Source organism: Crinia signifera, chromosome 7 (assembly GCF_055691185.1).
Source record: "Crinia signifera chromosome 7, ASM5569118v1, whole genome shotgun sequence".
NCBI lineage: Eukaryota > Metazoa > Chordata > Amphibia > Anura > Myobatrachidae > Crinia > Crinia signifera.
Genome location: NC_139223.1, coordinates 43,893,167 through 43,918,545, shown reverse-complemented (window position 1 = coordinate 43,918,545; position 25,379 = coordinate 43,893,167). Strand labels below are relative to the sequence as shown.

The following is a 25,379-nucleotide window of genomic DNA, read 5'->3' as shown; positions in this document are numbered from 1 at the left end:
TTGGGACGGGGCAGTTGAAACATAATAATTGTTGCAAATGAAATGCTGACATAAAGTAAATAAAATGCTGGGGTTTATTATTTAACAGTACATTGACTATTTTTTCTAACTCCGTCCAACATCTTGAGTTCACATAGCCACCCAGGAGGGTGTAGGTCGCTTTCCTGTACATACATAACACATTAGAGAGGTCCCTGTGTATCTGGCAATGCTGCCCTCAGAAGACATGGCGGCTGCGCATCCACTCCCTTGCGACCGTCTCTTGCGTGCCGTGCGTCGTCCTTTCGCATTCCCACAAGTCCGCGCTCGGTTGTTATGACGACACGGTCGTAAAGCCGCCATTTTGCCTTGTGTTACAGCCGCCGTGCGCTGCTCGGTCGTTACGACAGAGGAGGAGAAGACCTGGTTCTGGGATGAGCTCGGAGCCGGAGCCGGGGGTGGAGGGAGAGGAGGAGGTGGCTGCTGCTCCCAGCGCTCTGATCAGCCTGGGTTTGCCTGTGACACCGCTTATCACACACTACAGGGAGGAAGGTGAGGCCTGACCCGAGGCATAGCGCCTGTCACTGGTCGTCCCGTGTACTTTGCGTGTCAGCACCGCAACACGTGCGGGTGTCATGTATGTGTGGCATGAAAAGTCGGGTCATATTGTGGTCTGTGTTTCTGCCCCTCACTCCCGGGATCAGCACGCCTGTACTTTAATAAAGGAATGTTCTTAAATTCAGCTCCCAGACATCAGTCATTTAAAAATCAGGACAAAACAAGCAACGCCCCTTTTAGCGTGAAACTCCTCCCACTGTCATGTATACTCCGCCCCTTCGAAGGAACTAAAACTGGGTATATGTGTTTATTTTTAAAGATATGCAGAATAGTTATATCAATAATCATATTAACATGCACCTCGTCTAGTGTGTACGCACTATATCGTTGATTAACGTTGTTAACGAGCCCCCTGTGCCTGAACATGTAGTCAAATCTGCCTAAATTGTCAATGACTGCATGTTCAGCAGGGTGGATGGGGACCAGGTGATAACATTTATTATATTGTCCGCATAATGTGTGCTTAACTTAAGGGGTAGATGTAAGAAATGTCAGGAGACATGGTATCAAAGGTTACTGCGGTGGCGGTGTGCACTGTCCATGTCATTATCGGTGCTTGTACACTCAAGGTAGCAGCTGTCCCTGTCATTATCGGTGCTTGTACACTCAACGTAGCATGCCAAGGCAGGGGAGTAATGTAAGAACAGTCAGTCGCACTGATCATTCCGACTCCTGTAGATATAACTTTTGACTACTACTGGTGTCGTTTCATATTCACTATAGCAGTCAGCCTAAAGCTGTGAGTGCGATCTCATGCATGCCACCTGAAGCTGGCCGGAGGTGAGAGACACCACATCAGCACTTGGATGATGCGATATATATATATATATATATATATATATATATATATATATATATATATATTTTATTGCACAAAACTCAATCACAGGCAGCAGCAACTGGGATCAAGTTAAATATGATAAAGACCCCATTCCCCTCTTTCCTGGACCCAGATAGCAGCATCTACCCCCCTCACCCCTCAACACAGCAGCATCTACCTCTGGCTGTCTGGCTGGAACGCACCAGAAAGGAAGTTGCTCTAGTGCGGAGCAGGTGCTGTCTGGCTGGAACCCCCCAGAAAGGAATTTACTCCAGTGCGGAGCAGGTGCTGTCTGTCTGGAATGCCCCAGAAAAGAAGTTACTCCAGTGCAGAGCTGGTGCTGTCTGGCTGGAACGCACCAGAAAGGAAGTTGTTTCAGTACAGAGCAGATGCTGCCTGGCTGGAACACCCCAGAAAGGAAGTTGCTCCCGTGCAGAGCAGGTGCTGTCTGGCTGGAACGCCCCAGAAAGGAAGTTGCTCCCGTGCAGAGCAGGTGCTGTCTGGCTGGAACGCCCCAGAAAGGAAGTTGCTCCCGTGCAGAGCAGGTGCTGTCTGGCTGGAACGCCCCAGAAAGGAAGTTACTCCAGTGCGGAGCAGGTGCTGTCTGGCTGGAACACACCAGAAAGGAAGTTACTCCAGTGCAGAGCAGGTGCTGTCTGGCTGGAACGCCCCAGAATGGAAGTTGCTCCAGTGCAGAGCAGGTGCTGTCTGGCTGGAACGCCCCAGAATGGAAGTTGCTCCAGTGCGGAGCAGGTGCTGTCTGGCTGGAACGCCCCAGAATGGAAGTTACTCCAGTGCAGAACAGGTGCTGCCTGGCTGGAACGCCCCAGAAAGGAAGTTACTCCAGTGCAGAGCAGGTGCTGTCTGGCTGGAATGCCCCAGAATGGAAGTTGCTCCAGTGCAGAGCAGGTGCTATCTGGCTGGAACGCCCCAGAATGGAAGTTGCTCCAGTGCAGAACAGGTGCTGTCTGGCTGGAAAGCACCAGAAAGGAAGTTACTCCAGTGCGGAGCAGGTGCTGTCTGGCTGGAACGCCCCAGAAAGGAAGTTACTCCAGTGCGGAGCTGGTGCTGTCTGGCTGGAACGCACCAGAAAGGAAGTTGTTTCAGTACAGAACAGGTGCTGTCTGGCTGGAACGCCCCAGAATGGAAGTTGCTCCAGTGCAGAACAGGTGCTGTCTGGCTGGAAAGCACCAGAAAGGAAGTTACTCCAGTGCGGAGCAGGTGCTGTCTGGCTGGAACGCACCAGAAAGGAAGTTGTTTCAGTACAGAGCAGATGCTGCCTGGCTGGAACACCCCAGAAAGGAAGTTGCTCCCGTGCAGAGCAGGTGCTGTCTGGCTGGAACGCCCCAGAAAGGAAGTTACTCCAGTGCAGAGCAGGTGCTGTCTGGCTGGAACGCCCCAGAATGGAAGTTGCTCCAGTGCAGAGCAGGTGCTGTCTGGCTTGAACGCCCCAGAATGGAAGTTGCTCCAGTGCAGAACAGGTGCTGTCTGGCTGGAAAGCACCAGAAAGGAAGTTACTCCAGTGCGGAGCAGGTGCTGTCTGGCTGGAACGCACCAGAAAGGAAGTTACTCCAGTGCGGAGCAGGTGCTGTCTGGCTGGAACGCACCAGAAAGGAAGTTACTCCAGTGCGGAGCAGGTGCTGTCTGGCTGGAACGCACCAGAAAGGAAGTTACTCCAGTGCGGAGCAGGTGCTGTCTGGCTGGAACGCACCAGAAAGGAAGTTACTCCAGTGCGGAGCAGGTGCTGTCTGGCTGGAACGCCCCAGAATGGAAGTTGCTCCAGTGCGGAGCAGGTGCTGTCTGGCTGGAACGCCCCAGAATGGAAGTTGCTCCAGTGCGGAGCAGGTGCTGTCTGGCTGGAACGCCCCAGAATGGAAGTTACTCCAGTGCGGAACAGGTGCTGCCTGGCTGGAACGCCCCAGAAAGGAAGTTACTCCAGTGCAGAGCAGGTGCTGTCTGGCTGGAATACCCCAGAATGGAAGTTGTTTCAGTACAGAACAGGTGCTGTCTGGCTGGAACGCCCCAGAATGGAAGTTGCTCCAGTGCAGAACAGGTGCTGTCTGGCTGGAAAGCACCAGAAAGGAAGTTACTCCAGTGCGGAGCAGGTGCTGTCTGGCTGGAACGCACCAGAAAGGAAGTTGTTTCAGTACAGAGCAGATGCTGCCTGGCTGGAACACCCCAGAAAGGAAGTTGCTCCCGTGCAGAGCAGGTGCTGTCTGGCTGGAACGCCCCAGAAAGGAAGTTACTCCAGTGCAGAGCAGGTGCTGTCTGGCTGGAACGCCCCAGAATGGAAGTTGCTCCAGTGCAGAGCAGGTGCTGTCTGGCTGGAACGCCCCAGAATGGAAGTTGCTCCAGTGCAGAACAGGTGCTGTCTGGCTGGAAAGCACCAGAAAGGAAGTTACTCCAGTGCGGAGCAGGTGCTGTCTGGCTGGAACGCACCAGAAAGGAAGTTACTCCAGTGCGGAGCTGGTGCTGTCTGGCTGGAATGCACCAGAAAGGAAGTTGTTTCAGTACAGAGCAGGTGCTGTCTGGCTGGTTGGACCTTGAGTAATTAGGTTAAATTTTTGTCACTGTAGGTGTTAATAAAATTCTGAGTTTTGATAATTTATTTAGTCATAAACAGGTCAATGTAATTGTACTGGGCTAGTAATTGTCAAATACCTGTCCCTGTTTCTATAAAGGAAATCCTGAAAAACAAATTGGTTCCTTTAGCAATACAGGTGCAAACTCCACAGACGGATTCGGCATGAAAAGCCGGCGGTCGGGATCCCGGCGTTCAAAATCCCGACGCCGGAATCCCGACAAGGGGGGGACGTGGATCGCCCCCCCTTGTGGGCTCGCTGCACTCGCCACGCAGCGGGCCCGCTGCACTCGCCACGCCCACTAATTTATTCTCCCTCCGAGGGTGTCGTGGACACCCACGGGGGGAGAAAGTGTCGGGATTCCGGCGTCGGGATTTTGAACGCCGGGATCCCGACCGCCGGGATTTAAACTGCATCCCCCACAGACACATAATGATCATTTGGACTTTAATCCTCTCTCCCATGAATAGGGATTTCCCTATTCCAAAAGAAGTATGGTAAAGTAAGTTTTCCTTGCTTGTTTCAGATGACGACGATGTGCACAAATGTGGTCGCTGTCAGGCTGAATTCACAAGCTTGGAAGAGTTTGTCCAGCACAAGATACAAAAATCTTGCCAGAGAGCCCTGGAGCATACCACTGAGTCTTCCATATCGGTCCTGAGCAGCCAAGAGGTAACATACATTTTCTGTAAATGTTTATGGTTTGGGGACTGTGTCAGGTTCTCTGTGCTATGTGAGCCGCTTCCTTTATTAAAAGCCGTTTCAAGGTTAGTGAGAAAAATTATGAAGCTCAACAGGGCCTGGCTGCGGGCAGGGGCAGGCCGGAGGGTCCGGCTGCGGGGGAGGGGCAGGCCGGAGGGCCGGCTGCGGGGGAGGGGCAGGCCAGAGGGCCTGGCTGCGGTGGAGGGGCAGGGCATACAAGGATGACAAATAAATGCAGACATGACAGTGTTATGGAAGGCCAAGTTTGAGAGCGCTTACATTCTAATTGGAAGGGCGGCAGACGCTGTAGACCTTTTAATCCGGAACCTTTGCATTCAGGGCTCTGAACATGAACCTATTTGAAATTTGTATCAATGGGTCCCATTCTGAGGGAGAAAACTAAAGTACTGTAACTGCAGGCCCAAGTGTATTAGGCCTTAACATGAGATTAAGTGGAGCGTGAAAGAGTGATAAAGGACCAGCCAATCAGCTTCTAACTGCCATTTTACAATAATAGCCTAGCACAGGGCTGGGCAACACCGGCCCTCCAGATGTTGATGAACTACACAACCCAGCATGCCTTGCATCAGTTTCAGCATGGCCACATAGCAAAACTAATGCAAAGCATCCTGGGATGTGTAGTTCATTAACATCTGGAGGGTCGGTGTTGCCCAGCCCTGGCCTAGCATGACAATTAGGCTGATTGGCTTATCCTTCATCACCCGTTATCTCCACTGTATCTCTTGTTACGGCTTAATACATTTGGCCCTGTATCTTTTATGTTGAGAAAGCAAAGCATTATTTTGGTACTGTAAGTGATACAGTTTATAAAGTGTATTTTTCTCATATATGTGCGTGTGTGTAACAGCAGGTGGTCCCGTGTATAGAAGATCCTGTGAACATTTCCCATGTCATCGTGGAGACTTCCTCCGTACCAGAGGACACCAGCAATACCCAAGACCTAGGTACAGGACTCTGCTGGAACTTCTACCAATGTGTCCTCATACATTGTTACCTTAGGCTACCCGAACCGTCCCGGGCAACTCAGCCACACACAGAGTTCCTTTCTCGCTCACAATGCCTCTTATTTGCATAAAGAAAACAATGGTAAAACTACTTTGCTAGACTACACTCATCAATTTAATGTGCAACGTGTGTACATATGTCTATGAATGAGCCCCAATCTGTATAAGAAGTGCTGCGATGCAGTGGCCGCAGATTTTTTTTCCTACGCAAACTTCTGTACTGCTTCATCTGCAACTTTGTGCGTGTTTTAAAACCAATTGCAGTGGTTAAAGTTTCATCCAGGTGTCTCTAGTCCACTGCAAGTGGTGTTCCCGGGCAGCAGGGTCGCATGCGGTCCTTTCACATGGGATGGATCACATGCAACCGCTGTTCCCTGCCGCCAGGAGGAGGGTCTGATGCGCAAGGGACCGCACATCGGACCTGAGGGGACAATCGATTTGGGCTGATTTCTCATCCCGTTCAGTCGGGAACTGGTGAAATCGGCCCAAGTCACGGTGATGCATGGGGGCCCATAGCTTGTGTTGTGTATCACTGAATTATCTGGAAATGATTTAATACATCTTCATGTATCTGCTCAGAGCTTACAGTACAGTGTGTGGGGCCGTCTTCCTTTTCACGCTAGGCATATAAAACATCTGATATTAGGGCAGGGCTTTAGCCAAAATTCAGGAAAAGGTTTAGTAATCATAATTTTTCGGAACACAAGGCTGCCTTAATATACAGTGGGGATCGAAAGTTTGGGCACCCCAGGCAAAAATACATTTTAATGTGCAAAAAGAAGCCAAGGAAAGCTGGAAAAACCTCCAAAAGGCATCAAATTACGGATTAGACATTGTTATAACATGTCAATAAAGTTTGATTCCCTCCCCCCCCCCCCCCCCCTCCCCCATTTACACTTTCAAAATAACAGAAAACAAAAAATGGCATCTGCAAAAGTTTGGGCACCCTGCAGAGTTAATACCTTGTACTGCCCCCTTTGGCAAGTATCACAGCTTGTAAATGCTTTTTGTAGCCAGCCAAGAGTCTTTCAATTCTTGTTTGAGGTATCTTCGCCCATTTTTCCTAACAAATGTCTTCCAGTTCTTTGAGATTCCTGGGCTGTCTGACGCACTGCTCTTTTAAGGTCTATCCATAGATTTTCAATTATGTTGAGGTCAGGAGATTGTGAAGGCCATGGCAAAACCTTCAGTTTACGCCTCTTGATGTAATCCACCGTGGTTTTTTTCGGTGTGTTTAGGATCATTATCCATTTGTAGAAGCCAGCCTCTCTTTAACTTCAGCATTTTCACAGATGGCATCAAGTTAGCGTCCAAAATTTACTGGAATCTTATTGAATCCATATTTCTTGTGAAATTTACCTGAGCCACTGGCTGCAATACAACCCCAAAGCATGATTGATCCACCCCAATGCTTAACAGTTGGACAGAGGTTCTTTTCATAAAATTTTGTGCCCTTCCTTCTCCAAACGTACCTTTGCTCATTCTGGCCAAAAAGTTATATTTTAACCTCATCGGTCCACAGAACTTGATTCCAAAATGCATCAGGCTTGTCTATATGTTCATTTGCAAACTTCAAACGCTGATTTTTGTGGTGAGGACGTAGAAGAGGTTTTCTTCTGATGACTGTTCCATGAAGACCATATTTGTACAAGTATTTCGGTACTTATGTATTATCTGGGCTCCCATGTTAAATGCAGCCGATTTTTTCATACCCCTACTATCCAACTACGCATGGAGTTGATTTTATATAGTGTGGCGAGCGCAGCGAGCCACCGTGCCCGAAGCGCGGCGAGCGCACGCGGTCTCATAAGAAAAACAGGAGCCCAGATATTACATAAGTACCAGTATTTCTTTATAGTGGAATAGTGTAGCACAACTCCAGTGTCTGCCAGATCTTCCTGGAGGGATTGTGCAGTCAAACGTGGATTTTGACTTGCTTTTCTCACAATCCTGCGAGCTGTTCTGTCTGATATTTTTCTTGGTCTTCCAGATCTTGTTTTAACTTCTACTGTTCCTGATGACTGTCATTTCTTAATTACATTCCAAACAGAGGATATGGGCATTTGATAACGCTTTGCTATCTTCTTATAGCCTTCTCCTGCTTTGTGAGCGTCCACTATTCTCAGTTTCAGTGTTCTACACAACTGCTTAGAGCAGGCATGTCCAAACTGTGGCCCTCCAGCTGTTGTGAAACTACGCATCCCAGCATGCCTTGCCATAGTATTAGCATTCCCTAATAGCAAAACTGTGGCACGGCATGATGGGACTTGTTTCGCAACAGCTGGAGGGCCATAGTTTGGACATGCCTGGCTTAGAGGAACCCATGGTGCTGATTGTTGGGGCAAGGTCAGATGAGTCTGGGCTTTTAAAACCTTTGAGATTGACAGCACCGGGTCTTTCCAAACGATGATTGAGAACAATAGATGACACTGCCGGGTCTCAGCTGTCCAAAGGGGGTGATGCATGCTATAAACTCTGCAGGGTGCCCAAACTTTTGCAGACGCCATTTTTTGTTTTCTGTAATTTTGAAAGTGTAAATTATGGGAAAAAAGTCAAACTTTTTTTTGACATGTTATAAGAATGTCTAATCTGTAATTTGATGCCTTTTGGAGATTTTTCCATCTTTCCTTGGCTTCTTTTTGCACATTTAAATGAAATTTTGCATGGGGTGCCCAAACTTTTGATCCTCACTGTACATACAGTATAATCCATGTATTAGTTCATTCTGAAACTGAATTTAAAAAAAGGTACTTGTTTCCTAGAACGGCGCCCACTATATCCATCGTATGCGCTCCTAAAAATCTCATTGCATCGCATCCTCCTGGAATATTGAAGCATGCAATTCGGTTTTTAATTGTACAAGGACCCATGCCATGAGATGTGATGGGTGCTTACAATAAGATGTAACCCCCAGTATCCACGCCATCCCGAAGCGTGGCGAGCGCAGTGGAATACATGTAAAGTTATCTGTGTCCCCTCACGGGGCTCGCCGCGCTTCGGGCTCGTATTCCGTGTTCGCTCGCTGCGCTCGCCACACTATCTAAAATCAACTCCACGCCGACGTGGATAGTGGGGGTATGAAAAGGTCGGAGAACGCGTACCACTGCCCCTCGCCACGCTTTGGGATGGTGTGGATACTGGGGGTTACATCTCATTGTAAGCACCCATCGCATAGCATGGGTGCTTGTACAATTAAAAATCGCATCGTATCCCATTTACTGGCATGCGATGCTATGCGATATTTAATCTACGCCAATTACATTTTTCACAAATAAAAACTCTTATGTTCATAGCAGGGAGGACCTGTAGCTATGACACTAAGATTAGTCTAGAACAGTGATGGCTAACCTTGACACTCCAGCTGTTGTTGAACTACACATCCCAGCATGCCCTACATCATTTTTAGCATGGCCAAATAGCAAAACTGTAGCAGAGCATGCTGGGATGTGTAGTTCAACAACAGCTGGAGTGTCAAGCTATCTACTTTATTCAGCAAGTAGTCTTCTTCTTTTATGTTACATGCTTGGGATAGGCATACTGTATGAATATCCTTACAAAGAAATAAGGATCAAAAAGGGGTTTATTATGTTAAAGGGGCAGACTAGATGGGCCAAATGGTTCTCATCTGCCGTCAAATTCTATGTTTCTATATGGCGTTGCTGTGAATGTGTTCACATTCTGCAGTTACGGAATCTGTAGCCCATCTAACATTGTAGCACCTTGTTTTCCCCCCAGCAGTGTCTGAGGAGCTGAAGGACATGCTGGCCAGCGAGGACAGTATGGTGGGCGACCAAAGAAGTGAGTTACAGGAATTAGAAGTGGAATGGCAGGAGAGCCCTGCGACGCTAACACCGAACGAGGAGGCTGCGTTAGTGAAAGTGGTCGTAGACGATAAAGTCCGCTACATCTGTCAGCTGTGTGACAAGACCTTTAAGACTGTATGTATTACGTGCTTCCGCTTATATGGCCGCCATGCTGATTGGGGGGTCTTCAAGTAGATTGACCTCCTCTCTTTCTCCTAGTCCAACATCCTGAAAGCTCACATGCTCACCCACAGCAACAAGAAAGACTTTGAGTGCAATCTGTGCGGAAACGCATTCAGGACTAAGGGCTCCTTAATCCGGCACAACAGGAGGCATACTGGTAAGGGACCTGCCTATGAAGTCATGCACGTCGCTTTATTCCTGCCGTCTGGTTACAAGAACAGCCAGGTGTCATTAAGTCACGGGTATGGGTCATAGGGTAGACACTATGAAGTCACCACTAAAGTTTGACATGGCTAAGGTCGGAAGGTCAACACAAGCTTGACAATGGGAAGGTCGACCTGAATTTTTTGTGTTTGTTTTTTTCCACAGTCTTAAAGTAAGTCGACATGGGTTGACTTTATTGTGCTGAAGGACAGTATTGATTTGTGTGTGTGTGTGTGTGTGTGTGTGTGTGTGTGTGTGTGTAAACAACTCCCCTTGTTAGAACGTTCACAAAGGAGTTCTATGTGTAATGCCTTATTGTCATATAGTAATTTAACCCTATGGGGAATGTAATGGTACACCAAGCTCTGCTGACACTGTACAAGGGGCCTGATTCAGGATGTTTTTTTGAAAGCAAACTCCTTCTTTATTGGACAAAACCATGCTGCACTGCAGGTGGGGCAGATGTAACATGTGCTGAGAGTTACATTTGGGTGAGTTATTTTGTTTCTGTGCAGAGTAAATATTGTCTGCTTTATTTTTACACTGCAATTCTGATTTCAGTTTGAACACTCCCCACCCAAATCTAACTCTCTGTGCACATGTTACATCTACCCCACCTGCAGTGCACATGAATTTGTCCGTTATAGAAGGAGTTTGCTTTTAGCAAACCAACCTGAATCACCCCCAAGGTGCTATGTGCTGCCGGTCTCCTCCCTTGGTTATTATAGTAATGTCTTGGCAGCTATAGAGGGTCTGAGGATCATTTATGAATCGATAGTGACACTCCTGTTTTGAGAGGGTTATTGCTATATACACCTCCTAATTATTCTGTGTGATTATTTTATTTTTCCCTCTCATTTTTTTAATCCTTGATAGACGAGCGTCCGTATGTCTGCTCCAAGTGTGGGAAGAGTTTCCGTGAGTCTGGGGCGTTGTCCAGGCATATGCGGTCCCTTACTCCCTGCACAGAAAAGATCAGCCTCAACATGGGGAAAGGCATAGTGATCAATCGGGATGAGAACTCATCAGGTCTGTATAGATGGATGTATACATGTAGTAGATCAGTGTTCTCCCCAGAGTTTTCACCTTTCGGCAGATGGCATTAGGAGGCACCACGTGCCAGGGTGGGGGGGGGGGGCACAGACCTTACACTGTCACAGCAGGTAAGCAGACCTCACTCCCATCAGGCATCTCACTTATTGTTCAGTGGGCGCCAGGTAGGAGAAGGGCAGGCTGTGAGGCTGCAGTCCTTGCCTCCAGTGGCAGGGGAATTTTACCTGGCTGGGTGCCACATAAATATGGCATGAGGAGAACACTAGAGATGAAGATTCCTATATTTGTATGTTGTATCTGTGGGTATGTAATACAGGGTATACATACGATATCGTACCAAATCCTGGTGGTGGGGACGCCAGCTGTCAAGACCGACCCCGGCATCCTGTATGTAACTTACCCCTGACACCCCACAGCATGACCCTGACCCTCCCCACTAGCTGCTGACTCACAACCTATCCTCCCTGTCTTGTAAGGGCCTAAATCTAATCCCTTCTTTCTGTAGCCTAACACTCCCCAGCTCCAGCAATACCAGCATTTAGGCTGTTGGCTGTCTGATTCTGTTATGGGTGCCGGATGCTTTGAGAAGCTGCGGCGCCGGTGTTTTGATGGCAGCCGGAACTCCGGCAGCCATCATCACAACTGCCGGGATTAGAACTGCACCCCAATCTAAGGCATAGTAGATTTTCAGTGTATGTTAAGGGCTGTGATGTAGCTCACTCTCTCCCTGGCTTTCTCTCCCCCAGATCTCGTTTCTACAGATACCTCGTCACAGTTGGATGACTTCGATGGTACCCCGGTGATCCGGATAGTAACCGATGACCAGGGCAATCTACTACATGAAGTCCATGTCCAGGTGCAAACTTTTGCTTTGTAACCGGGGATGACTGGAGATTTTAAAGCTGCCAGTTGTGCCTCTGTCCTGGGGCTGCTGCTACTGAGCTGTGTCCAAGATCCAACCTGCAGGAAGAACAGAAAGCAATCTAGACAGGAGAGGAGAAGCACAGTGACTAACACCAGACTAGAGCAATAGGCTGAACTTCTGCAGTAATATTCCCTGACGTTCTCTTCTCTTCTTAATAGACAGATGGTATACTGGACCATGGCACAGAGAATTTGAAGTGTCCTCAATGCGGTGACATTTGCAAGAGTAGCAACTCCTTGAAAGTACACCTGAAAGGGCATGAAGGTAAAATCTACTCTTCATAAACATCCATGCACCATTCATATTACTAATGGGTGTACATTCTCATCAGATGTATAAATGTAATGATTCTCACAGCTACAATCAATGCCTCTGAACCTCATATGCATACAGAAATTCTATCTATCACCTAGTGGACGAGTAGTATAAGCAAACAATTCAGAGTGCATCAGCAAGGTGGGGAAAAATGATGGGCGGTGCTGGGGAGTGTTGCAGGCGTTTTCATACAGGCGGCAGAATTCCCAAACAAGTTGCATGCAGAAGACAGAGGAACGGCTCCTGCCATAGGTCTGATGGTTCAATTGCTGGGGGCACCAATCTGTATTATGGTGTCCAGGAGCGTTTAAATTGTAGGACTGAACACCATGAGCGGAGGTCCATAGCAGATTGGGCCGGTGCAATGCTCAACTTACCATGACTGGGATTTATTGAGGAAGACCTCTGACAGCATCTCGGCCAGGTGCACATCGTTCTCATATGTATCTGGATTTAAAATGACTACCAATGCTGACAAAACTGTGATCTATTGGTGAGATGCTGCTGTAACGCCCGTTCTCCCAGCAGGCTGCAAGCTGTACTGCTGCGATCAGTGTGGCCGGGAGTTCCTGAAAGCTCACTTGCTGCGGAAGCACCAGGAATCCCACGGCAATATCCGAAAATATAAGTGTGGCGAGTGCGGGAAGTTGTACAAAACCGTAGCCCACGTGAAGGGCCACATGAGAGTACACTCCGAGGACAGGCCATATCCCTGTTCGAAGTGTGGGAAAAGATACAAAACCAAGGTGAGAGGGCCGTTGTGCTGATGAGTGTATTGCAGAAGCCGTAATGCACTGGGGCTAATTCAGATGTGGTTGGAGTAGCAGCAGCAATAGCTCTGTATGTAACTGCAGCAGGAGGCATCTATTACAAGTAGGCTAGTGCTCCCAGCTGCATCCTAGGATGCCAAGCATCGGATCACTGCAACCCCATTGGGCTGCTTGTGCCACCCTTGGGGTATTGCTCATTGGCAAACCATCGTGATGGACTTAACAATGCAGGAAAAATAAATCCGGCATGCTTATCTTTATGATTGCCAGCCGTGCAACAGGTGCTTAGCTTTCCTGGTGCTCTGACACATTCAGAGTCTCTGGTATAGAATTAGGATTCTGTTATCTATTGGCTGCAGGAGGGGGCGTGAAACCTACTACTGCCAGGGGCAGGATTTCATGGTCTGGTCTTGCATACATATAAACCATAGACTCTGACTGCAGATAAGAACAACACGGCTCATACAGTCTGCCCATTAGGGTATTAATCAAATGGTTATTATGGTTGGTTTAGTGCAGGGATGTCCAAACTGTGGGCCTCCAGCTGTTGTGAAACTACACATCCCAGCATGCCTTGCCATAGTTTGAACACTCCCTAATAGCAAAACTGGCAAGGCATGCTGGGATGTGTAGTTTCACAACAGCTGGAGGACCATCGTTTGGACATGCCTGGTTTAGTGGTTTGGGTTACATAGAAACAGAAAATTTGATGGCTGATGACACCATTTGGCCCATCTAGTCTGCCCTTACACGGTGCGGTTATTAGGAGTTACAGTTAGATTGGGGGTTTGCTTACAGTACAGGTTCTCAAACTCAGTCCTCAGGACCGCACACAGTGCATGTTTTCCAGGTCTCCTCACAGAATCACAAGTGAAATAATTAGCTCCACCTGTGGATCTTTTAAAATGTGTCAGTCAGTAATGAGTGCACCTGCCGGGTGACCAGAAAAACGTGCACTGTGTGGGGTCCTGAGGACAGAGGCGTCCGCATCGCAAGTAGAAAAAGATTGTGTAGCAGAGCCTATTTCTACTAGATTGTAAGGAGTACCATGCGGCTCACTGGAGCATGGCCCCGGAGCCCTCCCTCCCAGCCAAAATCAATATTCGCTGCCTGCCAACACTATTTCAGACCCATCACTCCGTGTGTACACCCAATAGCAATGCTTGTTGCTATCACACGCAGGGAAAGACAGTGCTTGTACTGGTTTCCTGCTAGATCGCTGGGTTTTGCCTATAAATAAATAGTCAGTATTTGCCAAGTGGGTCCATACTAGTAAATTGAAGTTTTGTTTCATATAAATTATAACCTCACCAAATATTTGTGGTTATTTTTATTTTCAATTGACTATATGCCATAAGCCAAGGCAGATGTGACAGGCCTGTAGACCTGTGTTACCAAACCAAGCTCTCTTGCCTACCACAAGTAAGCTTTATGTGATCACACATGGCAGAGGCACTTAGCCCTATTCTAGGTCTGCGCCATTCTAGATCTGCACATGACATTGAAGTAGATGTAAAAGCTGGATGGAAACGCTGGTCTGCAGAGCCGCACACTGCAGCTGTGTACACTGTGTGTATGCATCGCATTTGCTGGATCTCTAACTTTACCTGATAGAACAATCCTCCTGGAGGTGTTGCTATCCCTAACTATTCCTTCACGTTTCTCTGCAGAACGCCCAGCAGGTCCATTTCCGCACCCACTTGGAAGAGAAGCCGTTTGCCTGTCAGTTCTGTCCTCACAGCTTCAGGGAGAAGGGCTCACTGGTGCGGCACATTAGGCACCACACGGGCGAGAAACCGTTTGTTTGCCAGAAATGTGGACGAGGATTTGCAGAACATGGAACTTTAAACCGACACCTAAAAACAAAAGGTAGAGCCAGTATTTACCTGCAGTGTTGTTTTGGTAAAGATACAGTAATTGTAGCTGTTCTGTTCCACTTGTAACATTACAGAGTGATAGTGAGAATAGTAATACTTATCCTTACCTGCACTGAACATGTTGGTGTGCTCAGTGACTTCTGCTCTTGGACCTAGCACTTGTTGAGAGCCCAGTTTCATTAACGGTGGTGCACGCCTGCGTGGGCTCATCTTAAGGCATCAGTCACAACTTAATTAGAGATCTGCTTCTTTTGTATCTATTACCCCACATACAGTTACATTCTGTCTCTTTAACAATCTCCAGGTGGTTGTGTGGGACCTCAGCAAACCATAGGGCAGATCATGTCTGAAAACAGCAACAGCTCAGAAGCCATGACTACAACTCTGGTCACTGAGGAACCACATACGGTGCTGGTTGAGTTCTCATCAGTGGTTGCCGACACTCAGGAGTACATTATAGAGGTAACGATGTTATGATGAGAAGGAAACACATTCCAGAAACGTTTGTACATAATCAGTTATTGTGAAGATTGTCTCCTGTTAAAGGGGAGACTAGCCTTGCTTTATGTTCCTTTTATTATTTGTGTAATGTATAAAACAGGTCAATCCAATTAAGTTCCATTGTCTCTGCATTTCAACGCACCAGATCTCATCCTCTAGCTAATTTCTGCCTGAATTAGCACAAAATTTCTCGGTGCCCTATGGGGAAGCTGCCGTGATGTCTCACACCACTAGATCCATGCAGCTAAGTGGATTCAAACCAATATATAGGATATACAGGACAAAAACTCATGTAGAAGAACGTTACTAATCATTGTGACAGATGCTACCTTTCTCTACAGCAATATTTATATGATAATAGCATTTGTTGTTGGTTCAAGGTTTTGGTTTGGAATCGATGCACCAATGATTTGTCTCTGTCCCATAATCTTTGTATCGCATCCATATAATATTCTCTAATGCTCCCCTGGTAGTACAGTAGCTGTGGGGAGTAGTCTAGTGCCTATGGCAGTGATGGCTAACCTTGCTGTTGCTGAACTACACATCCCAGCATGCCCTGCATCAATTTTACCATGGCCAAATAGCAAATCTGTAGCAGGGAATGTTGGGATGTGTAGTTCAACAACATCTGGAGTGTCAAGGTTAGCCATCACTGGCCTATGGGCATATCTGCCATTGATAATGTGATTTGGGGCTAAGAGGGTCTGAAAATATCAGCACTGTGTTTGTGCATATACAGAGGATTGGCCTAACTTATGTGGTTACTTAATGAACCGCTAAATGTCAAGTCACTGTGCTGAAGGCATGGGAAGAGCTTGGGCCCTCTGTAGTGCAGTAGGGAGGTAATACTAGTAGTAGTTTGTTTATAAATAAGGCGCCACAAAGTGTCCACAGCGCCGTACATAGCAAAAATAAAAACAAATTACAAGGTAACGTACAGGGTGTGTTGATAAAATACAGCATAAATAGGGGTATAGCTGGTAGAACTAAAATCAGCATCAATTCTGAAGTAGGTGTCGAAATTGTGGAGGAGACTGAAGATGAAGTAGAGGAAGGAAAGAACGGGGGAGGAGCGCTGGTGAAGTAAAGAGGTAGGGTGAGGAAGGAGGGCCCTACTCATAAGAGTTAACAGAAGAAAAGGAGGTGGGTGGACGAATGAATAACAATAGGATAAGTAGGAACGGATGGAGGGGTAGGGTAGGCAGGATAGGAGGAGGAGGGATAGGCTAGTCGGAAGAAGTGAGTTTTGAGGGAGCGGTTGAAGGAGGTAAGGCAATCAGAAAGCCTGATGGGTGGCGGGAGGTGGTTCCAGTGCAGGGGGACAGCGCTAGAGAAGTCTTGGACACGGGAGTGGGAGGAGGTGATTAGGTGAGAGGTCAGGCGGCGGCAGAGCCAAGAGGATGGGAGGGAGTGTGGATGGAGATCAGTGAAGAGAGGTAAGGAGTGGTGGAGGAGGAGAGAGCCTTGTAATTGGTGGTGAGGAGTTTAAAGAGAACTCTGAAAGAAATGGGGAGCCAGTGAAGAGATAGACAGAGGTGGAGGCGGTGGTAGAGCGGCGAGAGAGGAAGATGAGCCTAGCAGCGGAGTTAAGAATGGATTGGAAAGGGTTGAGGCAGGCGAGAGGTAGCCCGGAGAGAAGGATGTTGCAGGATTCAAGGCGGTAGATGACAAGAGAGTGAATCAGAATTTTGGTCGCGTCAGTGGAGAGGAATGGTCTGATGCGTGAGATGTTGCGTAGGTGGAAGCGGCAAGACTGTGAGAGAGCACTAATGTGGGGGGTGAAAGAGAGGGAGGAGTCAATGATGACACCGGGGCAGCTCCTTTGGTCCGAGGAGGTTTCTCGGTTTCACCAATGCTGATGGAGATATTGGGAGAAGAGGGGATGTTTGGGGGATGGAAGATTAGAAGTTCAGTTTTAGCCATGTTTAGTTTCAGGAAGCGTTGGGTCATCCAGGCTGAGATGGCCGTGATGCATTGGGAGACCTTGGACAGGAGTGATGGGGATAGTTCGGGGGAGGAGAGATAGATTAGGGCAGTGGTTCCCAAACTGTGTGCCTAGGCACCCTGGGGTGCCTCAGGACACTTGCAGGGGTGCCTTGGATTGGTGGACCAGGATCAATTCATATTATTTATGGTCAATGTAACAGGAAAAACCAGTGCTTGTGGCTGCCAATCATAATATATGTGGACAAACAGAAGCAAATCCTGTCCCTCACCAGATAACTGTGACATATAAACACAATGCACTATAAACACAATATTTTTTTTTCTGAATTTCTCGAAGAAGCATTTGGCCTAGGGGTGCCTTAAAAATATTTTGATGCTCTAGGGCGCCATGATTCAAAAAAGTTTGGGAACCCCTGGATTAGGGTATCATCAGCATAAAGCTGGTAATGGAAGCCGTAGGAGCTGATGAGGGTGCCCAGAGAGGTGGTGTAGAGGGAGAATAGGAGAGGGGCAAGGACTGACCCTTGGGGAACACTGACTGGCTGAGGGGTAGTAGGAGAGGAGGGGCTCGGAGTGGAGACCGAGAAGGAGCGATTGGAGAGGTATGAGGTGAACCAAGAGAAGACAGTGCCAGTGATGCCAAAGGAGTGGAGGGTGTTGAGCAGGAGAGGGTGGTCAACAGTGTCAAAGTCAGCCGACAGATCAAGCTGGATAAGGATAGAGAAGAGTCCTTTGGATTTAGCCGATAGTAGATAGTTAGTGACCTTGGTCAGGGCAGTTTCAGTGGAATGTAAAGGGCGGAACCCGGATTGGAGGGGGTCTAGAATGGAGTTAGCAGTAAGGTGGCTTAGGAGACGATTATAGGCCAGACGTTCTAGAAGCTTGGAGGCAAAAGGGAGGAGGGAGATGGGCCTGTAGTTGGATGGAGAGTTGGGGTCCAGATCTGTTTTTTGGAGAATTGGGGAGACAAGAGCGTGTTTGAAGGAGGAGGGGAAGATCCCAGAGGATAGGGACAGATTAAAGAGGTGAGCCAGGTGAAAGCAGACCGACGGACTGAGACGACGGATAATATTGGAGGGATAGGATCGAGTGGGCAGGTGGAGGGAGAAGCGGATTGAAGGATGGAATGGGCGGCAGTGGTGGGGTAAAATGAGGACGGGGTTGGAAGGAGGGGAGTGGAGATGTTGGAGGGGAGGACGGAGAGGGTGAGGTCATAGCAGCAGTGATGGCAGACCGGAGAGGAAATTTTGGTAGAAAAGTAGGTAGCAAAATCAGCGGCTATGATGGAGGACGGAAGAGCTGGGAGAGGGGGGGAGAGCAAGGAGTTGAAGGTGGCGAAGAGCCTGCGGGGGTTGGATGATTGGGAAAGGATGAGGGACTTAAAGTAGTATTCCTTTGCCAGAGCAAGGGCAGAGCTGAAGGAGGAAGGAATGAATTTAATATAGAGATAATCCGCGAGGGAGCGTGATTTCTTCCAGAAGCGCTCAGCTGTGCGAGAGCACTTTTTAAGGAATCGGGTGATAGGCGAGTGCCACGGTTGGGTTTGGAGCATTGAAGGGGGATAGAGAAGAGAGGGCATGCAGAGTCCAATGCCGAAGATAGGGTGTCATTATAGAGGGAGGCGGCGAGGTTCGGGCAGGACATGGCGGTGATTGGGGCTAGAAGAGGACAGAGCGTGTCCGAGAAGGCAGCAATATCAAGTGTGTTGACGTTATGCTGTGAGACAATGCGCTTGGAGGGGGGGGGGGGGGGGAAGCAGTGAGGGAGAAGGAGATGAGGTGATGGTCAAAAAGAGGAAAAGCCGAGATAGTGTAGTCGGTAAGGGAACAAGAGCGGGAGAAGAGAGGAGTTTGGAGGTGCCAGGATCAGTAATGTTATCCAAGGGGATATTAAAGTCACCAAGAATGACAGAAGGTAGGTCAGAGGAGAGGAAGTGTGGAAGCCAGGCGGCGAACTTGTCAAGAAATTGGGAGATAGGGCCAGGGGGACGGTAGATTGCAGCGACACGGATGGAGTGAGACTCGAGGAGAAGAGGAGAGAGGGTTCAGAGTGAATGACACTGTAGGAGGCTGAGAGGAGAAAGCCCACACCACCACCTTGGCGACCATTAGGTCTGGGGGTGTGAGAGAAAGAGAGGCCACCATGGGAGAGAGCAGCTGGAGAGACAGAATCAGAGGTGGAGAGCCAGGTCTCAGTGATAGCAAGGAGGTTGAATGCGCTAGAGATGAATAGGTCATGGATGGCAGGGAGTTTGTTGCAGATGGATCTGGCATTCCATAGGGCACAGGAAAGAGGGGGGGTGGGTTGTGTATTTATGTGGATAAGGTTTTTGGGATTTCAGAAGCGAGGGGGGGTCCTTGGGAGGGTGGGGGAGCGGTGGCGAGGGGTCAGGATAGGTATGGGATGGGAGGGGGGTGGAGCGGTAGGAGAAAGTGAAGTTGAGATATTAACAGCCATGAGGACCAGAGGTGAGAGGGTAGATTAGTGAAAGCAGACAGAGCAGGGATTTGGGAAGATAGACAGCGTCTGTAGTAGATAGCGAGGATATGGTGGATAACAGAGTGAGATAGCTTGGGATATGAAATAGGAGAAAAGAATCCCAAGCTAACAGGCAAGGAACAGCTGTCAGAGAGGAGACAAGTGGGTAAATGGATTAGACAGGTTGATTTAGTAATCCAATTAACAAGCGAGAGGGTGAAAGGATGAAAGGAACAGAGAAGGTCAGAAGTGAGGCAAATGTCAGCAGGCGTGAAGAGGGAAACTGGAAACTTAGAGTGCAATAAATGCATGGCAATAAATGAAGGTCTAGACTCTAGAAGGTCAACACAAGCATATGTCGACAATGGGTAGATCGACGTGAGTTTTTCTCTGGTTTTTTTTTTTTGTGCTGACAGGTGGTATTTCATGCCCTACCATCCACTATGGCGTGGTGGGATAATAAGATGTGTGCCCGAAGCATGGCAAGCGCAGAAAACGTCACCTGTGTCGACCTTCAGGTAAAAAAAACATGAAAATCGTTTATCTTCTCATTGTCGACCTAATGCTTGTGTTGACCTTCCAACCCTGTCAATCTCAGCCACGTCAGCCTATTTCATGTGTCAACCCCAATGCATGTCAACATAAATTTGGTGGAACCAATGACCCATACCTTTATCAAAGAGCTGAAGTGGAACCCAAAACATCCTTCCCAACATGACCAATTCCGGGAGGTATAGATTGCTTTGTTCCTGGACCTTCTTCTTAGTGTGTGATTACGGTCACCTGTGTTGGTCTAGTTAATGCATGAGAAAGGTGTTCCAGGTGACGGCAATCATACCTTAAGAGGGATGTGCAGGAGAAGAGCATTTTGTCCCTACTGGAATGTGTCATGTTGGTAGGAGTGGAACACTGATCCTACAAGGTTCTATACATTGACATTGTAACAATTAATGATCCTTTAAGCACAATTTTTGGACTTTCCTAAATATCTTTTTATCACCTAATGAACACAGGATGCTTCTGAAGAGCTAGAGACCAATGAGGCTGCTGAGCTGTTACACAGTACCAGGACGCATGAGGTGAGCTGATTTCTCATATGAAATATACTCTACTGCAGGGGTGGCCAAAGCGGTTCTCGAGAGCCACCAACCGTTCACGTGGCTGCGCAGGGGTAGTCATTATAAACTCAAGCGCTGCATTCATTCCTAACCGACCCATTTTACAGTTCCAGAGGAGATCTGGAAAACATGAACTGTTATACCCCTTTCACACCAGCCAAAATTCCTTGGTTGGCGACTAGCGCTGGTGTGCAAGGTTCCTTGGCCAAATTCCCAGTAAAATTTGCCAGGATTTCAACCCTGCTAGCCAGCAGTGCTGCCCCTGTGACCAGCCCAAGTTACTGGCTGGTGTGAAAGGTACTTACCTGGGTGCAGGTGGTGGGGTCCAGACTGCGGGGATGCGGGCAGCGACAGCTGGGTGCTTGTAGCGCTATTTGCCAGGCAGCTGGGCAGGAAGCACCGGTGAATTTGAAAAGACTGGCCGGACGCTCTCAGCCAATCAGTGTCCGGTCAGTCTTTTCAATATGTTTTCAAATCCAGCGGTTCCCACCCCGCTGCCCGGCAAATAGTGCTACAAGCGCTCAGCCACCGCTGCCCGAATCCCCGCAGTCTGGACCCTGCCACCCGCTGCCTGAATGCTGCTGCCCCCCCTAACACCAGAAAATGCAAGGACAAGGGTGGTGTGAAAGAAACCAACCCGGGAATGTCCCTTGTTGATCCAGGGACCATTTTACCAGGTTCTCTGCATTTTTGGTGTGAAAGGGGTATTAGTAGAGTTTGTGGACCGGTTTGCCCACTCCTGCTCTACTGGAATTGCAAGCTCACAGATTTAGTACAGTGGAAAAGTAGAAAATTGTCTTTGCTACATGTAAACTCTTGCTTATGTCTCCTCAGGTAGATAACCATATTCTGAAGGTAGTACGGCAGATTGTGAGTGCAGCCAGCCCAGGCCAGCAGATCATTGTACAGAATGTGACACTGGATGACAGTATAGAACCCTGCATAGAGGAAGTCCCTACTACAGACACCATTACCATAGCCACACCCGAATCCCTCACTGAGCAGGTTGCCCTGACTCTGGCCTCTGCAATCGGAGATGGAACCATTATAACGAAGGGCACCTCCATAGTGGAGGAAGAGATGGTACCAGAGGATGTAGAAATGGAGGAACAGGTTGGGGAATTTGTTATAACGTCACACGATGGAGAGTTAGAGGTGCAGACTATTATTGTGTAGGTGTCTACATTTGATGCGGATGAAATTTCAGGAATGTAAATTTCTCTGCTGTGACCAACAAGAGAATCTTCTATGGCATCATACACTAGATGGCGCTATGGACCCAGGACCTGAAGTGTGAAGTCTCTCCTAGACCAATGAGAACTTGGAAGATGAACATTCATTGATAGCTACATTTGAACTATTAAAGTGATGATCTATAAGTAATGGGCAAATACTTAGATGCTTTTTCTTTTAAACTACTGGTGCATTAATGTTGATTGATTTACCAAAATGCCTGGAACAATACTTGTGCCTTGGAGTCTTGCATCTGCATCCTTCAGCATACACAGAGGCCGGACCTGTGCGCTGGTACCTTCTACTGATGTCTGTATTCCTGAGGGTAACTCCGCCCAAATCCTTCTCACATTGAGAAATCAGGAATGAACACTGGCAGTGGCTGTGCATTGGGTGTGGTATGAACCTACCGCACAGCACCCCCTGGAGGAATGTTCAAGGTAAGCCACTTTACTGCCTGAGCTATTCGGAGGCATCGGTGGAGTAATATTATCTTCACATGCAATGACCAGTCTACAGTAAATCTGTATCTGGATAGTCATCCCTATTATTATTATTTTTTTTTAAAGTTACTATTATTTATTGATTGTGTTTACCAGGCCTGAGAGGAAGAAGTATACAGCTAGGATTTCCAGGTTCCGCTTTGTAGTTTGAAGACAGTTGATGTGTCATCAGATGGTCTGTCATAACCTGCTTCACCGTCGGCCTGCACAATATAAAGTGTGGATTTTGCCTCATCAATGTAAGCGACGGAGTGGTTGCCAAAAAATCGGACATTGCAAGGAGGGTTTGCCAGTTGCACAAGATGGGATGGGAGGTGGTGGACCCCCTTATTGATCCTTATGCAATAATTGATTATTATCAGTTCCTGAGGTGTGCTACCATTGGACAAGAACAAATTTAGACAGATTACAGAAAGAATGTCCTATGTCAGTGCACCAAGAAATATAAAATGTAACCTTTATTGTTTTATTTAAAAGGCTGCGAAAATATTAAGAAACACATAGTTCCACTATATTCTAAGACCACATTAATAATTGTGGATGACAGAAGTTTGTTCGTAACCTGTGTCTATTTAAAGTGAACAGCACGATTATAATAGGACTCTATTCCATACTGATCATTTATTATTTTGTGATCACATTGTCCGTTTTTGTAACTTCTAATGTGATAAGCTAAAGCCACAGGCTGTCTGATATACACAGCCCGTCCCGTTAGTGCCGCTAATTAACAAACAGCTGAAATGGACAAGCACTGATATAGTGAATACTCAGAACTATACATGTGCCTGGTATATTTGAATGCAACAATGGATCAGATTTAATGGATACTTTATTAATGTATTCAATGAGGCTGATTCGCCAGGTTTTTATGGCGATTTCGTGCTGTAAGGCGAATTTCTGACTAAAACGGTGAATCACCCTATTCAATGACCAGATGGCGAATACATTTCAAGGTTTTTTTCGCCATGATTCACCGAGTAGCAATCGCTATCTTTTTATGGTGAAGTGGAATGTGAACTTTTAAAATAAAGTGTTTTTGTTTTTTACAATTGGTGTCAAAAAATCAGGAATTTTATTCTGAGGAGGGCTGTAAGCCAGGGGTTCCCAATCTTTTTTGATTCACGGCACCCTAGAGAATCAGAATTTTTTTTCACGGCACCCCTAGGTCCCAAATTGTTTTATTAGATTGGGTTTATATGCGATTCTTAGTGGCAGTTATGTGGTAAAGGGCAGTATTTGCTTCTGTTTGTACACATTCTATGATTGGCAGCCACCAGCACTGGTTTTGCTCATAAATAATTAACCATTAATAATTTGAGTTGGTCCTAGACTACCAAGCCGCGGCACCCCTGCATGTGTCCCGAGGCACCCCAGGGAGCCACGGCACACAGTTTGGGAACCACTGCTATAAGCATATGAATATTTTTTTTTTTTTACACAGACCAGCCAGCAGGGGGCCGGAGCCGAGCCGCTCATTAGATATTCATATATTCACTTCACCCGATCATTACATATGCATGATCGGGTGTAGTGAATATACCCGGTCCCCTACTGGCACCCCCGGGGGGCAGCCTGTACTGCCTGGCACCCGGGGAGCCCCCCCCCCCCCCCCCCCCACAAACGTTCTGGGGCAGGCAGGGAGACTTCCATCTCCCTGCCTGCCACCGTCCTCAGGCTCCCTGCAGCGTCTGCCGCAGGAGCTCAAATTCGCCAGTCAGGGGCAGCGAGCCCCTGACTCGTTGAATACTGGAGCCGGCGAGGCTCCTGAGCGCAGCGAGCAGTGGCGAATGTGCAACGAATCCTAAACAGGATTCGCTGCACGTCGCCGGTATTCACATTGAATACTGCCCTATATCTAAAGATCATATCATAATCGTGGATGATATAAGTTTGTTAGTGACTTGTGTTCATTTAAGGGGAACAGCACGGTCACACTAGCCGCTTTAAGTCACTGGTATATAGAGATCTCTAACAGCCACTTAGAAGGGCTGAGTTAAGTGTCTAGGAGAATCATAATATACCATATATCACCTATATAAGTCTGTATCACTGGTTCGATGATCAACAGATGATGTTACTTTATGATATAAAGTCCTAAATGGACCGACATATAGTGCCAGTTGAGATATATTAATATCTACACAGACCGTTAAGAGTGTAAAAACCCAAATATAACTACACTCCACACTCAGTGAATTGTTCCCGATAATAGACACAAGAGGAGGTATGGTATAAATATCGGGTATACCAACACCTCCACTATCACTCTGCTCAGGGTACAAAGCCCTATTGTGACACATTGATCTGAGCTAATTGAAGCACATAAATAGAAATAACATTCTAATAGAACTTTGGTTACCAATATTTCTTTTAATGAGATAATATCAATCACTCAGTCATCCACATAAATAACCTTAGAGCCTATGTATAATATATTACCAGCTGACATCTACAGTAGGTTAGTTATACATATAAAGGAAATCGGTACATTTGTCAGAATAAACTTAGGTCTACAGTCATTAGGTCGACCCCACTAGGTCGACTGGCAGGAAGGTTGACCTGATTTAAGGTCGACATGGGCCAAGGTCGACATGACTGGCTTTAGGTCGAATTTGCATAAAGGTCGACATGAGAAAGGTCGACTGGTCATAAGGTCGACATGGGTTTTTCACTGTTTTTTTATCCGAATGTCGACACAGTCGACATGGACACAGTTGGCAATGAGAATCGGACCCTCGCATCG

The 25,379-nt window shown here is 47.4% G+C and overlaps 1 protein-coding gene across 7 annotated transcripts; it reads left to right on the top strand.

The window, feature by feature from the left end:
- Window positions 1-147: 147 nt before the first annotated feature.
- Window positions 148-24,231, top strand: E4F1 (E4F transcription factor 1). 7 transcript variants are annotated; one of them, XR_014450722.1, is made up of 14 exons: window positions 215-531; window positions 4,526-4,671; window positions 5,570-5,666; window positions 9,462-9,664; window positions 9,749-9,869; window positions 10,793-10,945; window positions 11,716-11,825; window positions 12,053-12,158; window positions 12,735-12,955; window positions 14,650-14,848; window positions 15,161-15,318; window positions 20,796-20,861; window positions 21,735-22,573; window positions 22,733-24,230. XR_014450722.1 is itself a non-coding variant. In XM_083152953.1 (13 exons), the coding sequence occupies exons 1-13, from the start codon at window positions 414-416 to the stop codon at window positions 22,074-22,076; spliced, it is 2,034 nt and encodes a 677-aa protein (XP_083009079.1). In that variant the 5' UTR covers window positions 148-413; the 3' UTR covers window positions 22,077-24,231. The 7 variants fall into 7 exon arrangements, 6 of the variants coding, with proteins under 6 accessions (XP_083009079.1, XP_083009078.1, XP_083009077.1 ...); XM_083152953.1 differs by having other exon boundaries at window positions 148-531; window positions 5,573-5,666; window positions 9,465-9,664; window positions 21,735-24,231; XM_083152952.1 differs by having other exon boundaries at window positions 150-531; window positions 5,573-5,666; window positions 21,735-24,230.
- Window positions 24,232-25,379: the final 1,148 nt, after the last annotated feature.